Here is a 15,133-nt window from a genome sequence, read left to right on the forward strand (position 1 = left end):
AAAATGAACTGGGATCTTTTATTTCAGCTCATGCAACATGAGACGTGGGACCAGCGTTTATATTTTTTTTCAGTATAAATATGTTTGGCATAATAACTAATCCAGGTTGTTTATAAAGGTCCATGTCAGGCAGACGAAACCCAGTTGCCTTATCTGAGCTGTTCACTGACGTGATCTTCCTGTCTGGGTTGGTGCCCCCCCTCGGGTTGTGCTGTGGTGGAGATCTTTGTGGGCTATACTTGGCCTTGTCTCAGGATGGTAAGTTGGTGGTTGAAGATATCCCTCTAGTGGTGTGGGGGCTGTTCTTTGGCAAAGTGGGTGGGGTTATATCCTGCCTGTTTGGCCCTGTCCGGGGGTATCATCGGATGGGGCCACAGTGTCTCCTGACCCCTCCTGTCTCAGCCTCCAGTATTTATGCTGCAGTAGGTCATGTGTCGGGGGGCTAGGGTCAGTCTGTTGTATCTGAAGTACTTCTCCTGTCTTATCCGGTGTCCTGTGTGAATTTAAGAATGCTCCCTCTAATTCTCTCTTTCTTTCTTTCTCTCTCTCGGAGGACCTGAGCCCCAGGACCATGCCTCAGGACTACCTGGCATGATGACTCCTTGCTGTCCCCAGTCCACCTGGCCGTGCTGCTGCTCCAGTTTCAACTGTTCTGCCTGCGGCTATGGAACCCTGACCTGTTCACCGGACAGGCTACCTGTCCGAGACCTGCTGTTTTCAACTCTCTAGAGACAGCAGGAGCAGGAGGTAGGACAGCAGGAGCGGTAGAGATACTCTTAATGATCGGCTATGTAAAGCCAACTGACATTTACAGCACAAGGTGCTGACTTGTTGCACCCTCGACAACTACTGTGATTATTATTATTTGACCATGCTGGTCATTTATGAACATTTGAACATCTTGGCCATGTTCTGTTATAATCTCCAATCTCTAGGTTTCTTCCTAGGTTTTGGCCTTTCTAGGGAGTTTTTCCTAGCCACCATGCTTCTACACCTGCATTGCTTGCTGTTTGGGGTTTTAGGCTGGGTTTCTGTACAGCACTTTGAGATATCAGCTGATGTAAGAAGGGCTATATAAAAACATTTGATTTGATTTGATTTGATCTGGCCTGGTTGGTTGTCACGTTCGTTATATAAATGAGTGGACCAAGGCACAGCGTGAGTAGAGTTCCACATTTTAAGTGAAACTTCAAAACAACAAAGAATAAACGAACGTGCAGTATGTAGCGCACATAGGCACGAAACAAAACAATATCCCACAACGCAGGGGAGAAAAGATTAGAGGCAACAATCATCAGCTGCCTCCAATTGGGAACCATACTCACACCAACATAGAAAATAAAACCTAGAAAACCCTCTAGTCACGCCCTGACCTAAAACACCATAGAGAACCCCGAGGGCTCTCTATGGTCAGGGCGTGACATTGGTTATACATACCACATCTGATACAGCTCTCGGTTGGATTCAAGTCAGTGTGCAACCCAAAAGAACACTGAGATGTATCTTTTTTTTAAGAGGAGATTTTTAAAGGCAGGAGAGCATGCTGACCTCCCGTTGGGTGAAGCACGTCGGACCATATCAGATATCACATAAAACCACCCCAGCGTCGCCACTTCTAGGGGCTCAGTGGATAATGTTTAAAACTTCCCTCGACAAGTCACAGAACTTAGTTAATGAGGTATCGGAGCTCTGACTTGGCAAACGATTCGGATGCTTGTTTAAGGCTAGCTTTGTCATTTGCTGGAGTTTACACAGAGGGACATTGTATGTCTTTGTTGAGTTTGTGCAAACCTTTACATTGACATAAGCATATGGGCTTGTCAAACAGATAGACACTAAAAGCTTCCAAACTCATATTTCTAGAAAATGTATAGCTCTTCTAAGAAGCAATGTCTCTACGGTGAGAAAATCCAGATATTATTTATGGAAATTCTTGGTAAATTCATCCCTTTGTTGTTAGTATAAATGAGTGTTAGCATAAATGAGTGTTAAAGTGTTACTTTAACCCTTCACACTAATGGGAAATGGCCTATATGGATATATGTATTTCTTACAGAAGAAATATGAAAAACATATGCATAAGTATGGTAGCAATTGAAAGAGAACATTTTGGAGATTATGGGAACATTTTTAGACCAAATTTGAGGACATAATAGTTCACCTGACACAAGACTGAATTTTAACATTACAATAAACGGTTCATTGTATGTGCATTTTACATTTACTGTACTTTTCGCCTCATTTGTTAATAACGAAATCTGAAAAAAATACTCTGGATACATTCAGTAACCTGAACATGTTTGTGTTTACGCAATCCAAAAATGGGCCATTTATAACTCGAAATCTGAGTCAGGTGGGCATCATTTGAAAGCTTGTTCTATTGCCAACATGATCTTAGAGTGTTCGGCTTTCACAGGGCAATTCAGAGAAACAGATCGTCATTTTGATGCAAATAGAAAGGAGTTTATGTTTCACCTGTCTTTGTGTAGGTCTCCACCCCCCTCCAGGTGTCGCCCATCTTCCCATTATCCCTTGTGTATTTATACCTGTGGTCTCTGTTTGTCTTTTGCCAGTTCGTCTTGTCTTTTTAGGTCTTTCCAGCGTTTTTTCCCGTCTTCCTGTTTCTCTAGTTCTGTTTCCTCATTTTTCCCGGGTTTTGACCATTCTGCCTAAATGGACCCCAAGCCAGCCTGCCGTCCTGTACTTGCCTGACTTTGACCTGATTATGAACCTCTGCCTGCCCTCAAACTGCCCTTTGCCTGCCCTGTTTCGAATAAGTCTTCTGAGAACTGTACTATCCGCCTCCTGTGTCTGCATTGGAGTCATATTCTGAGTCGTGTTAGTACGAACTGGCCATGACTGACCCAGCAGACTTGGACCAGCTCCGCAATGCCGTCTCCTCCCAGGGAGCCACCATTGGAAGACATGAGGAGTTACTTCAAGGTCTTATGGAATGATTCCAGAAATGCCTTCAACACATTGCTGGAACAATTCTGCAGATTGTCTGTGAGGCAGCCCGACACTACAGTAACCCCTCAGACTGTCAATTACCCCACTATCATCGATGTGTCTCGCCAATCTACACCGGCTTCCCAAGAACCACGTTTACCTCCTCCGGAGCGTTACGCTGGAGATCCCGGATCCTGCCGTCCGTTTCTCTCCCAGTGTTCTCTCATTTTTGAGCTGCAGCCCTCTTAAATTCCCTGGGATTGCTCGAGGATAGCGTACGTGATAACGCTGATGTCCGGGAGGGCTCTTGCCTGGGCTATGGCGGTGTGGGAGCAACAATCCACCATTTGTTTCAGATTGGAGGAGTTCGTGGCGGAGGTACAGAAAGTGTTAGATTTTCCGTTGTCTGCGAGCAAGGCGCCTCGTAGTGTGGCAGACTATGCGGTGGGTTTTCGCACGTTGGCGGGTGAGAGTGCCTGGAACCCAGAAGTCCTGTTTGACGCGTTCCTTCACCGGTTGTTGGATGTGATTAAAGATGAGCTCAAAGCCCTGGAGCTGCCCCTGGACCACGACTCCCTCATAGCATTGACCATCCAGATCGATGGACGGCTACGGGAACGTAGGAGGGAGAGGGAGTCTGTTCCCTGTCGCCGACGGTCGTCCTCGATTTACACCTCACCTCAGAGGAAACCCGTAAATCCCCAAACTCACATTTCCGAGTGGATCCGATTCCGGCCAAAGTCTCTCGGAGTTCACCGAGGGCTGTCGAATCGTCTCCTCCGGAGCCCTTGCAACTGGGCAGGGCTATATTGTCTCCTGCTGAGAGCTTACGCAGACGTAACACCTAGAGCTGTCTGTATTGTGGAGCTACGGGAAATGCAGTTCCTGCCAATCGTATCTCCTCATGCACCCGTGGTTTTGGGGTTTTCCTGGCTCCAGGGGCACATTCCCCCAATTGACTGGGCTACTGGTTCTATCCTGGGTTGGAGCCCATTTTGCCATGGGCGTTACCTGAAGTTAGCGCTTCCTGCCCTGGGACGTCTTCCTGCGGGCTTAGGAAAAGCCCTGGACCTCTCCGTCATTCCCACGGAGTAGCAGGACCTCTGGGAGGTTTTTAGCAAGGCCCGTGCCACCACATCCTTGTGTTTTCCCACTCGGCTCAAGAACATGTCCTCCATGTCAGACAAGTCCTCCAGCGTCTTCTGGAGAACCAGCTGTAAGTCAAAGGGAAAAATGCGAATTCCATTGCTCCACCATCTCCTTCCTGGGGTATATCATAGCTGCAGGCAACATCCAGATGGATCCTGAAAAGGTGAGAGCGGTGGTGGATTGGCCGCAACCCACCTCCAGAGTGCAGCTGCAACACTTCCTGGGGTTTGCTAATTTCTATCGCCGGTTCATCTGGGGCTACAGCACCCGGGCTTCGCCCCTGTCAGCACTCACCTCTCCCAAGGTCCCGTTTATGTGGTCTCCAGCTGCAGACCAGGCGTTCTTGGACCTCAAAGACCAATTCACTACCGCCCCCATCCTAATCCGTCCCGGCAGTTTGTGGTGGAGGTCGACGCCTCGGACATCGGAGTGGGGGCTGTCCTGTCCCAGCGTTTGGCCCAAGACCAAAAACTGCAGCCTTGCGCTTTCCTCATTGGAGGAGTGTAGGCACTGGTTAGAAGGGGCTGAACACCCATTCATAATATGAACAGATCACAAGGACCTGGAATATCTCCATACCGCCAAGCAACTCAAGCAAGCTCGATGGGGCCTGCTATTCACCTGATTTAACTTCACCATCTCCTATCGCCCGGGGTCTAAGAATGTGAAGCTGGATGTGCTGTCACGCCTCTATTGCCACACTGCTACACCATCGGACCCCAAGACCATCCTCCCTACCTTTTGTCTCGCGGCTGCACTCATCTGGGGTATAGAGAACCGGGTCCATGAGACCGAATGTTTGTCCCAGACTCTGCCCGTTCCTCAGTTCTGGAATGGGCACATTCCTCTCGACTGGCCTGCCATCCTGGCTCCCGTCGGACCCTGGCCTTTGTACAACAATGTTTTTGGTGGCCCACCTTGGTTCCTGACATCACTGCGTTCATCGCCGCCTGCACCGTGTGTGCCCAGAACAATACTCCTCGGCAAGCTCCGGCTGGCCTCCTTCAACCACTTCCCGTCCCTCAGCATCCCTGGTCACATATATCCCTGGACTTTGTCACTGGTCTCCCCCGTCTGATGGCAACACAGTTATCCCTACCATGGTGGACCGGTTTTCCAAAGCCGCCCACTTCATCCCTCTCCCCAAGCTGCCCTCAGCCAAGGAGACGGCCCAGCTCATGGTGCAGCACCTCTTCAGGATCCATGGATTTCCGGTGGACATGGTCTCCAACCGGGGTCGTCAGTTCTCGTCCCAGTTCTGGAAGGCGTTCTGCACGCTCATTGGGTTGTCGGTCAGCCTGTACTCCGGGTTCCAATCCCAACACCTTGAACAAGCAAGTTGTGTGGGTAGAGTATGCCCGCTACACCCTCCCACTGGTCTCTCACCTTTTGAGTGCTCCCTGGGATATCAGCCCCCACTCTTCCCGGAGCAAGAGGAAGAGGTCAGCATACTCTCGGCCTAGATGTTCGTCTGCCACTGTCGCCGTACCTGAAAGAGAGCCCAGTCGGCTCTTCTCAAGACCACCTCCAGGTATTGACAACAGGCGGACTACCACCAGACCCGGCTCCCCACTATCGTCTCGGGCAGAGGTTATGGCTTCCACATGGGAATCTGCCCCTCCGGGTAGAGTTCCGCAAACTGTCCCACTGTTTTATTGGCCCTTTCCCCATCTCCAAGATCCTTAGCCCCTCTACTGTTCGTCTTATGTTGCACTGTACCCTCCGTATACATCCCACTTTTCATGTGTCTAGGATAAAACCTACGTCTCACAGCCCTTTGTCTCCTGTTTCTTTAGTTCTGTTTCCTAGTTTATCCCGGTTCTGACCAATCTGCCTGCCCTGACCTCGTGCCTGCCTGCCGTCCTGTACCTGCCTGACTCTGAACTGATCACAAACCTCTGTCTGCCCTCGACCTGCCCTTTGCCTGCCCCGTGTTTCTAATAAATCTTCTGAGACTCGTACTATCCGCCTCGCGTGTCTGCATCTGGGTCATATCCTGAGTCGTGAAATTTTCTTCACAATACACAAACATCATTCTGTTCAGAACAACCTAGGGTATGACACCATGCTATCTTGTAACTTGTACATCAAAGATAGTGATCATAAACGTTGACCCTGTATATGACACGAGTTTTAGGATATGGAAATGTGAAGTGCACATTTGGACTCCACAGGTAGAGGGAGTTTGACTTGCTTGTATGACATCAAAGCTGTCAACGTCTCATCCTTCGAAATACGTAGAGCCCAATTAGAAGGAGGGGTGGGGGCAACTTCGTGTCGCGTGCGGTGCTCAAGTTCAGAACAGCTGTCAGTCAAAACCCATACATAGCTGTGAAGTGGAGACCCTGAGCTCTGATGTCATATATAGCATGTTACTGTGCAGCCACTGCCTTCCAATTTGAGAGAGAGAGAGACAGAGAGAGAGAGAGAGAGAGAGAGAGATGCAATAGAGAGAGAGAGAGAGAGAGAGAGAGAGACAGACAGACAGAGAGAGAGAGGCAATAGAGAGAGAGAGAGAGAGAGAGAGATGCAATAGAGAGAGAGGCAAGAGAGAGAGAGAGAGAGAGAGAGACAGAGAGAGAGAGAGAGAGAAAAGAAAAACAAGCTGGCTCCCTATTTGGGCCAGTTGCTGCAGTACTAATGAAGCTACAGTGACAAAACAACCTTTATGGCCCAAGCTCTAATCTTTGACCAACAAAAAGCTTATCTACTGTACCATCCTCCCTGAAGGCTTGGGTCAGTGTCCTTTCTGGGCTTGTTTAGATAAGACAACCCTCACAACCCTCATATATCCAAATAACAACTGAAGGATGATACTTGTTGTATATGCTATTAATACTGAATGTTTATGGACATAAGCATTATAGCCAAAATATAGTACATGGACTTAGGAAGTGTGTCTGTTTTTGATCACAGACTCATATCTTTGTCAGTTATCAATAACAATGACAGCTGCCTGTGAAATGTTACTTTAACTGTAATTAAGAGTAGGTCTGCTTCTAACGACTGTGGAAGATTAATGGCTCAGATGATTTCTGCTCGTTTGCTGGGTAAATATTATGGAGTTAGCGTCTTGGCCACAGCGTGCTGTGCAGTTGCAGTTGTTTGTCTTACTTGCACCCAAACACATGTCTACAGCACAAACATGTGTATGCATACACACACGCACGCATGCACGCGCGCGCACACACACACACACACACACACACACACACACACACACACACACACACACACACACACACACACACACACACACACACACACACACACACACACACACACACAAACAGAATAGGCGCAGCGAGATTGATGAACTTTTACTAGAGGGCCACTCTTATTTCAGTGGCATTGAACACGTCCCCTTTCTCCCCTTTTGATTGTGAAGTTGACTCATTTCGACAAAAAAAACATTCTGCCTTGGACAGGAAAGCTTCAAGCCACCTCCAGTAAACTCTGTCCTTTCTCCCTCACAGAAAACATATAAACACATCATAAGAGGAGAGAATGGAGATCTCTGGGCTAGCGTTCTCCTCTCCGCCTTGCTCACTGCAATTAATCACACTCCTCGTCGTAGCTGAAAGTCCATATTCCAATTTAGTGAGTGTGGGGGGGTTGAAGTGGAGGGAAAGGGAGTGTGTGTGTGAGAAAGGTGAAATGGGAGTGTGGGTGTGTGTGTGCACGTGTTTGTGCAAGCATGGGTGAGTGCGAATGTTGGCTTGTGTGATATTGGTGTGCATGCGTTTTTGTGCTTGTGTGCTTCTCAAAAAGCATTGTGATTGGCTGATTGGCAGGGATAAATAAGGGGGTGATTCTGTGGATCTGTTCTAAAAGACAGAAGGGTCAATATAAGTCCAGGTAGATGCTCTCCTTTCTCCCACCCAGCTACAGACACCCAACACTGGGCTTCGAGGTGCTGGTGGATGGATGTCCTTTTCACCACCCTGTGTGTGTGTGTGTGTGTGTGTGTGTGTGTGTGTGTGTGTGTGTGTGTGTGTGTACGTTCATTCTTGTGTTTGTGTAACAGGGTAGGGGGTAGGATAGAACAAGACAGGCAGGTAGTGGTACAGTAACTTTCCATAGCCACCAGCAGTCATATTACTCTATGTACTAGTTTCCATAGCCACCAGCAGTCATATTACTCTATGTACTAGTTTCCATAGCCACCAGCAGTCATGTTACTCTATGTACTAGTTTCCATAGCTACCAGCAGTCATGTTACTCTATGTACCAGTTTCCATAGCCACCAGCAGTCATATTACTCTATGTACTAGTTTCCATAGCCACCAGCAGTCATATTACTCTATGTACTAGTTTCCATAGCCACCAGCAGTCATATTACTCTATGTACTAGTTTCCATAGCCACCAGCAGTCATATTACTCTATGTACTAGTTTCCATAGCCATCAGCAGTCATATTACTCTATGTACTAGTTTCCATAGCCACCAGCAGTCATATTACTCTATGTACTAGTTTCCATAGCCATCAGCAGTCATATTACTCTATGTACTAGTTTCCATAGCCATCAGCAGTCATATTACTCTATGTACTAGTTTCCATAGCCATCAGCAGTCATATTACTCTATGTACTAGTTTCCATAGCCACCAGCAGTCATATTACTCTATGTACTAGTTTCCATAGCCACCAGCAGTCATATTACTCTATGTACTAGTTTCCATAGCCATCAGCAGTCATATTACTCTATGTACTAGTTTCCATAGCCATCAGCAGTCATATTACTCTATGTACTAGTTTCCATAGCCACCAGCAGTCATATTACTCTATGTACTAGTTTCCATAGCCACCAGCAGTCATATTACTCTATGTACTAGTTTCCATAGCCACCAGCAGTCATATTACTCTATGTACTAGTTTCCATAGCCACCAGCAGTCATATTACTCTATGTACTAGTTTCCATAGCCACCAGCAGTCATGTTACTCTATGTACTAGTTTCCATAGCCATCAGCAGTCATATTACTCTATGTACTAGTTTCCATAGCCACCAGCAGTCATATTACTCTATGTACTAGTTTCCATAGCCACCAGCAGTCATGTTACTCTATGTACTAGTTTCCATAGCCATCAGCAGTCATATTACTCTATGTACTAGTTTCCATAGCCACCAGCAGTCATATTACTCTATGTACTAGTTTCCATAGCCACCAGCAGTCATGTTACTCTATGTACTAGTTTCCATAGCCATCAGCAGTCATATTACTCTATGTACTAGTTTCCATAGCCACCAGCAGTCATATTACTCTATGTACTAGTTTCCATAGCCACCAGCAGTCATATTACTCTATGTACTAGTTGCAGTTTAGATCTGAACAGACAGGCCAAGTCCCATTCAGTTCCGTTTCTCTCATAACCATAGGAGGCAGAAAGAACACAAACAAGCACTTCTAGAATAATGTTTCTCATTGTCTAGTGGACTGGGCTCAATGCAGTCATTCATTTTCTCTATTACAATGGCATTTCATATTTCCCCCACTAACAAGGGAACAAAACAGCCTTCAATTGTTAATGCTGATTGCATCGCAAGTACTCGGCTAAATGCTGAGGGCCTCTCAATGGATGCTGTCTGGGATAGTTGAACCCAAAATATAATTATGTTCAATGTTTTCGTACAAAAGTGGCCGAGCTCAGTCCAAATTCCATGCAGTCTGTATTGAAAATTCAATAGAGTAGGCCTAGGGGAAATCCATAGACCTTGATCCTGAAATGAATGGGAATTATTTTGAACTCTCCCTTAAATAAGCATCATCATTCATACCAACGATATTGAAGATTGCTGTGTTGTCAATGGGCTGTCTGAATAGAAAAACTCAAAAGGTATTCAAGGCTGGAGCTACACAAGAGGAATACAGAACAGAATAGGTCTCTATAGAATACTGTGGAAGTCCTGTAGTTATTCTCTCCTCGCCCGAGACATGTCTATTCACTGTCAATACAATCTCTTCCATTTTCTCTTTGATCATTCCTGTCTTTCTCTCTCTTTTATAATTGTTCTCTCGCTCACCATGAAACTGTGAACAAGGTGGACTGCGCTGCCCTCTCCGCCTACCCAGTGTCAATCAAGGCATTCATCTCCTTATTTCTCTCTTTCTGTCATTCTGTGGCACCTCCATTCATTCTCTCTTTTGTCTCTTTGAATGTGTGTGCACGTGCAAGCATCAGGCACCTGCACAGATACGGGTCTACCTGTGCCCGAGCACCTGTCCCTTTGCCTTCCCACTCGCCAAGTGGTCTTTTGGGTGTTTTCTTCCTTTTTTTGGGTCGTTGTTGTTCTGAACCCAGTGCCCTTAAGTCGTTGTGACATTGTCAAGTTTTTCCCAGTCTGCCCTGTATGTAGACTGCCCTGTATGTAGACTTCCCTGTACGTAGACTGCCCTGTACGTAGACTGCCCTGTACGTAGACTGCCCTGTACGGAGGAAGCCCTGTACGTAGACTGCCCTGTACGTAGACTGCCCTGTACGGAGGAAGCCCTGTACGGAGGAAGCCCTGTACGGAGGAAGCCCTGTACGGAGACTGCCCTGTACAGAGGAAGCCCTGTACGGAGGAAGCCCTGTACGGAGACTGCCCTGTACGGAGACTGCCCTGTACGGAGACTGCCCTGTACGGAGGAAGCCCTGTAAAGAGACTGCCCTGACCGGAGACTGCCCTGTACGGAGATTGCCCTGTACGGAGATTGCATGCACCCGGTATCCAAACATGTATTGAGACGTGGTCACTGGTCGAGTGTGTGTAGCAAGCTCCCTAGTTGAAATATTCACAGTGCTGCCACAGCAGCATAGCATTTTATTAACACTTGATAACACTTGATTTACATAATCAATTTTGGGTCTGGTTGGCTGATACTTGCAGACATAGAGAGGAGCGGCTGAATCAACGACCCTCCGACTCCATCCCTTCTTCAGTCGGGAGTTGCACATCAGAGCAGCAGCACCACAGGTAGTCTAGACTCTAACTAACCATCATTTACTAAAACAAGCAACCACACAAGCAACTAGCCAGCCATATATCATGAGTTAGAAGATTAGGAATACTATATTATTAAGTTAATATTTAAGAGCCTTTGAGATAAATCGCAATCTAAATATTAACTAGCAGATTTAACACCATTGATCAGCCCCGATGTCAATCATGTCTTTAGGAGGCACTGTGTAGCTTGCTTACAATTTTGGATGAGTGTTGTTAGAGAAATAAATAGGCCTATGCTCAAGAATGGTCCAATCTTAGCTACAGAAGCAATCAGTTATGTTATGAATTTCGAGATATGAATAATTTTTTTCCATTTTGAGCACCTGCCCCCTGAAAGTTCTGTGTACTGCCCTGGCAAGCATGTATGTGAGTGAGTGAGTGAGTGAGTGAGTGAGTGTGTGTGTGTGTGCACATGTGAACCCACCATAGAGTCTCCATCAGCTATGAAGACAGTGCAGCCCTGGGCCTGCATAAAGGAGAGGATGGTGCCTGCTATCTTCCTCAGTAACACCTCGAGAGACTGCTGCTCCTCCAAGATCAGACTGGCCAGGTCCAACAGCACCTGGGGGAGACAGAGTAAACCACTAACACACACAAACATATGACAGCATGAACACACACCCACATACTCATACACAAACACACGAACACACACTCACAAGAAAGCATGGTAACACACCCACACACACCTTTCGCATATGCCAGGGAGATTGTCCAGAAATTGCATGTCTATCCATCTCCTGAGGACGTTGAGAAATGCCGTCAAAACCTTCCACTAGGGGCAATAGAGAGCACTATTACCATGAAGTAGGCTTGGGTATTGCTAGCTTCCACTAGTGGCAATAGTGAGCACTATTACCATGAAGTAGGCTTGGGTTTTGCTAGCTTCCAATAGGGGCAATAGTGAGCACTATTACCATGAAGTAGGTTTGGGTTTTGCTAGCTTCCACTAGGGGCAATAGAGAGCAGTATTACCATGAAGTAGGCTTGGGTTTTGCTAGCTTCCACTAAGGGCAATAGAGAGCACTATTACCATGAAGTAGGCTTGGGTATTGCTAGCTTCCACTAGGGGCAATAGTGAGCACTATTACCATGAAGTAGGCTTGGGTTTTGCTAGCTTCCAATAGGGGCAATAGTGAGCACTATTACCATGAAGTAGGTTTGGGTTTTGCTAGCTTCCACTAGGGGCAATAGAGAGCACTATTACCATGAAGTAGGCTTGGGTATTGCTAGCTTCCACTAGGGGCAATAGTGAGCACTATTACCATGAAGTAGGCTTGGGTTTTGCTAGCTTCCAATAGGGGCAATAGTGAGCACTATTACCATGAAGTAGGTTTGGGTTTTGCTAGCTTCCACTAGGGGCAATAGAGAGCACTATTACCATGAACTAGGCTTGGGTTTTGCTAGCTTCCACTAGGGGCAATAGTGAACACTATTACCATGAACTAGGCTTGGGTTTTGCTAGCTTCCACTAAGGGAAATTGTGAGCACTATTACCATGAACTAGGCTTGGGTTTTGCTAGCTTCCACTAGCGGAAATAGTGAGCACTATTACCATGAAGTAGACTTGGGTTTTGCTAGGGTGTTGTAAACAGGGGTGATGGTTGGGTATTATCTCAGGATCAGAAAGTTGCGTATTCAATCCCAGTCATGGGCACAGTGTTTTTATTTGTATTATTATTACACTATCCCAAACTTTAACCCTTATCCTTTTGGATTGAGTGCCTAAAGTTAATGTTTTAACCCTCTCCCAAACCTTAAACCTTACCTTAACCTTTCGGATTGAGTGCCTAAACATAACAGTTAACTTCTAAATTTGACGTTTGGCAAAAAGGAACGATGCAGAGCAGCAGGAGCAACAAAAACACTTCGAAATTTGACGTTTGGAGAATGTCTTATTCTGCAGTGAGACTGTGAGAGCTTGTTACATATGCACGCACGTACACACACATACACAAACACACTCACACACACACACACTTTGAGAACATAAGAATCCACTCACAGCAACATACCTGATTGCGTCGGTTTTCCAGCTGGGACGTCTCGTAGAGCTGGGCATTGTGTAGGACGATCCCGGAGAAGGCCAGGTAGGCAGAGAAGTCCTGTCAGGGAAATCAAGACTATGAGCTTGATTCAGAGCATGGCATGTACAGAGAAAGAGAGCTTTGAACACCAGTGTCTTTCTCCCCAGTACCTTTTCATCCTGTTCAGTGAAAGTACCGTTCTCTCCACACTTCTTGTTGATGGCCTGAGCCACTCCTACCACCTGGCAGACCAAAGAGAAGAGAGGGGGAATAGAGAAGAGAGAAGTAGATCAAACACACGCAAGGTGAGCGAGCATCCATCAAAACGCAGAGCCACAACTACAAAGAGTAGAAAACAGAAAGATGAACAGGAGCAAAAAAATGAAATGATTTCTATCTGACCTCAATTGCTCAATTGTAAACTCCTTCAGAAAGCATTCACAACCCTTGACTTTTTCCACATTCTGTTGTGTTACAAAGTGGGATTAAAATTGATTAAATTGTCAATATTTGCCAATGATTTACACAACATACTCTGCAATGTCAAAGTGGAAGAAAAATTCTAACATTTGTAAAACAATATATATATAAAATAACACTGAGTCAATGTTAGAATCACCTTTGACAGCGATTACAGCTGTGTGTCTTTCTGGGTAAGACTCTAAGAGCTTTTCACACCTGGATTGTGCAACACTTTCCCATTATTAATTTCAAAATTCTTCAAGCTCAGTCAAATTGGTAATTGATCAGTGCTAGCTAGCTAGACAACCATTTTCAGGACTTGCCATATATTTTAACATAGACTTAAGTCAAAACTGTAATTCAGCCACTCATGAACATTCACTGTCTTCTTGGTAAGCAACTCCAGTGTAGATTTGGCTGTGTGTTATAGGTTATTGTCCTACTGAATGGTGAATTAATCTCCCAATGTATGGTGGAAAGACTGAATCAGTTTTCCTCTAGGATTTTGCCTGTGCTAAGCTCCATTCAGTACATTTTTTATCCTGAAAAACTCCCCAGTCCTTAACAATTTCAAGCATACCCATAACATGATGCAGCCACCACTATGCTTGGAAATATCGAGAGTGGTACTCAGTAATGTGATTGTATTTGCTCCAAACATAACACTAGGTATTCAGAACAAAAATGTAATTGCTTTGACACATTTTTTGCAGTATTACTTTAAGGGCCTTGTTGCAAAAACGATGCATGTATTGGAATATTTTTATTCTGTACGGGCTTCCTTCTTTTTTCGGTTAGTATTGTGTGGAGAAACTAAAATGTTGTTGATCCATCCTCAGTTTTCTCCTATCACAGCCATTCAACTCTTTAAATGTTTTAAAGTCACCATTGGCCTCATGGTGAAATCCCTCAGCGGTTTCCTTCCTCTCCAACAACTGAGTTAGGAAGGACGCCTGTATCTTTGCAGTGACTGGGTGTATTTATACACCATCCAAAGTATATTTAATAACTTCACTGTGCTCAAAGGGATATTCAATATCAGCTACCAATAGGTGTCCTTCATTGCTAGTCATTGGAAAACTTCCCTGGTCTTTGTGGTTGAATGTGTTTGAAATTCACTGCTCGACTGAGGGACCTTACAGATAATATGTGAGGTACAGAGATGAGAAAGTCATTCAAAATAATGTTAAACACTATTACTGCACACAGTGTGAGTCCATGCAACTTATTATGTGACTTGTTAAGCACATTTTCACTCCTGAACTAATTTAGCCTTGACACACACAACAAAAGGGGTTGAAAACGTTGACGCAAGACATTTCAAGTTTTCATTTTTTAATTCATTTGTTAAAACAATTTCACCTTGACATTATGAGCTCTATTGTGTGTCGGCCGGTGACAACAAATCTCAATATAAACCGTTTTAAATTCAGGCTGTAACATAAAAAACAAGTAGAATAAGTCAAGGGGGTGTGAGTACTTTCTGAAGTATTCACATAGTCTCCCTTGAAGCCCATTCAAAACCGCACAGGGCATGACCCGGAAGTAAAGCGTAAAGGG

The 15,133-nt window shown here is 45.6% G+C and overlaps 1 protein-coding gene across 6 annotated transcripts in view; it reads right to left on the minus strand.

Moving 5' to 3' along the window:
* Window positions 1-15,133, minus strand: part of LOC139416191 (cGMP-specific 3',5'-cyclic phosphodiesterase-like) — a 93,619-nt gene that overhangs the window by 35,038 nt on the left and 43,448 nt on the right. For all 6 annotated transcript variants that reach the window (XM_071164571.1, XM_071164569.1, XM_071164568.1 and 3 more), the window contains exons 5-7: window positions 13,282-13,353; window positions 13,100-13,189; window positions 11,509-11,646 (exon numbers count right to left, since the gene is read on the minus strand). In XM_071164571.1, coding sequence (XP_071020672.1) covers window positions 11,509-11,646; window positions 13,100-13,189; window positions 13,282-13,353 — 300 coding nt within the window. The remainder of the gene's footprint in view (window positions 1-11,508; window positions 11,647-13,099; window positions 13,190-13,281; window positions 13,354-15,133) is intronic.

Source organism: Oncorhynchus clarkii, chromosome 9 (assembly GCF_045791955.1).
Source record: "Oncorhynchus clarkii lewisi isolate Uvic-CL-2024 chromosome 9, UVic_Ocla_1.0, whole genome shotgun sequence".
In the NCBI taxonomy this organism is placed as follows: Eukaryota; Metazoa; Chordata; class Actinopteri; order Salmoniformes; family Salmonidae; genus Oncorhynchus; species Oncorhynchus clarkii.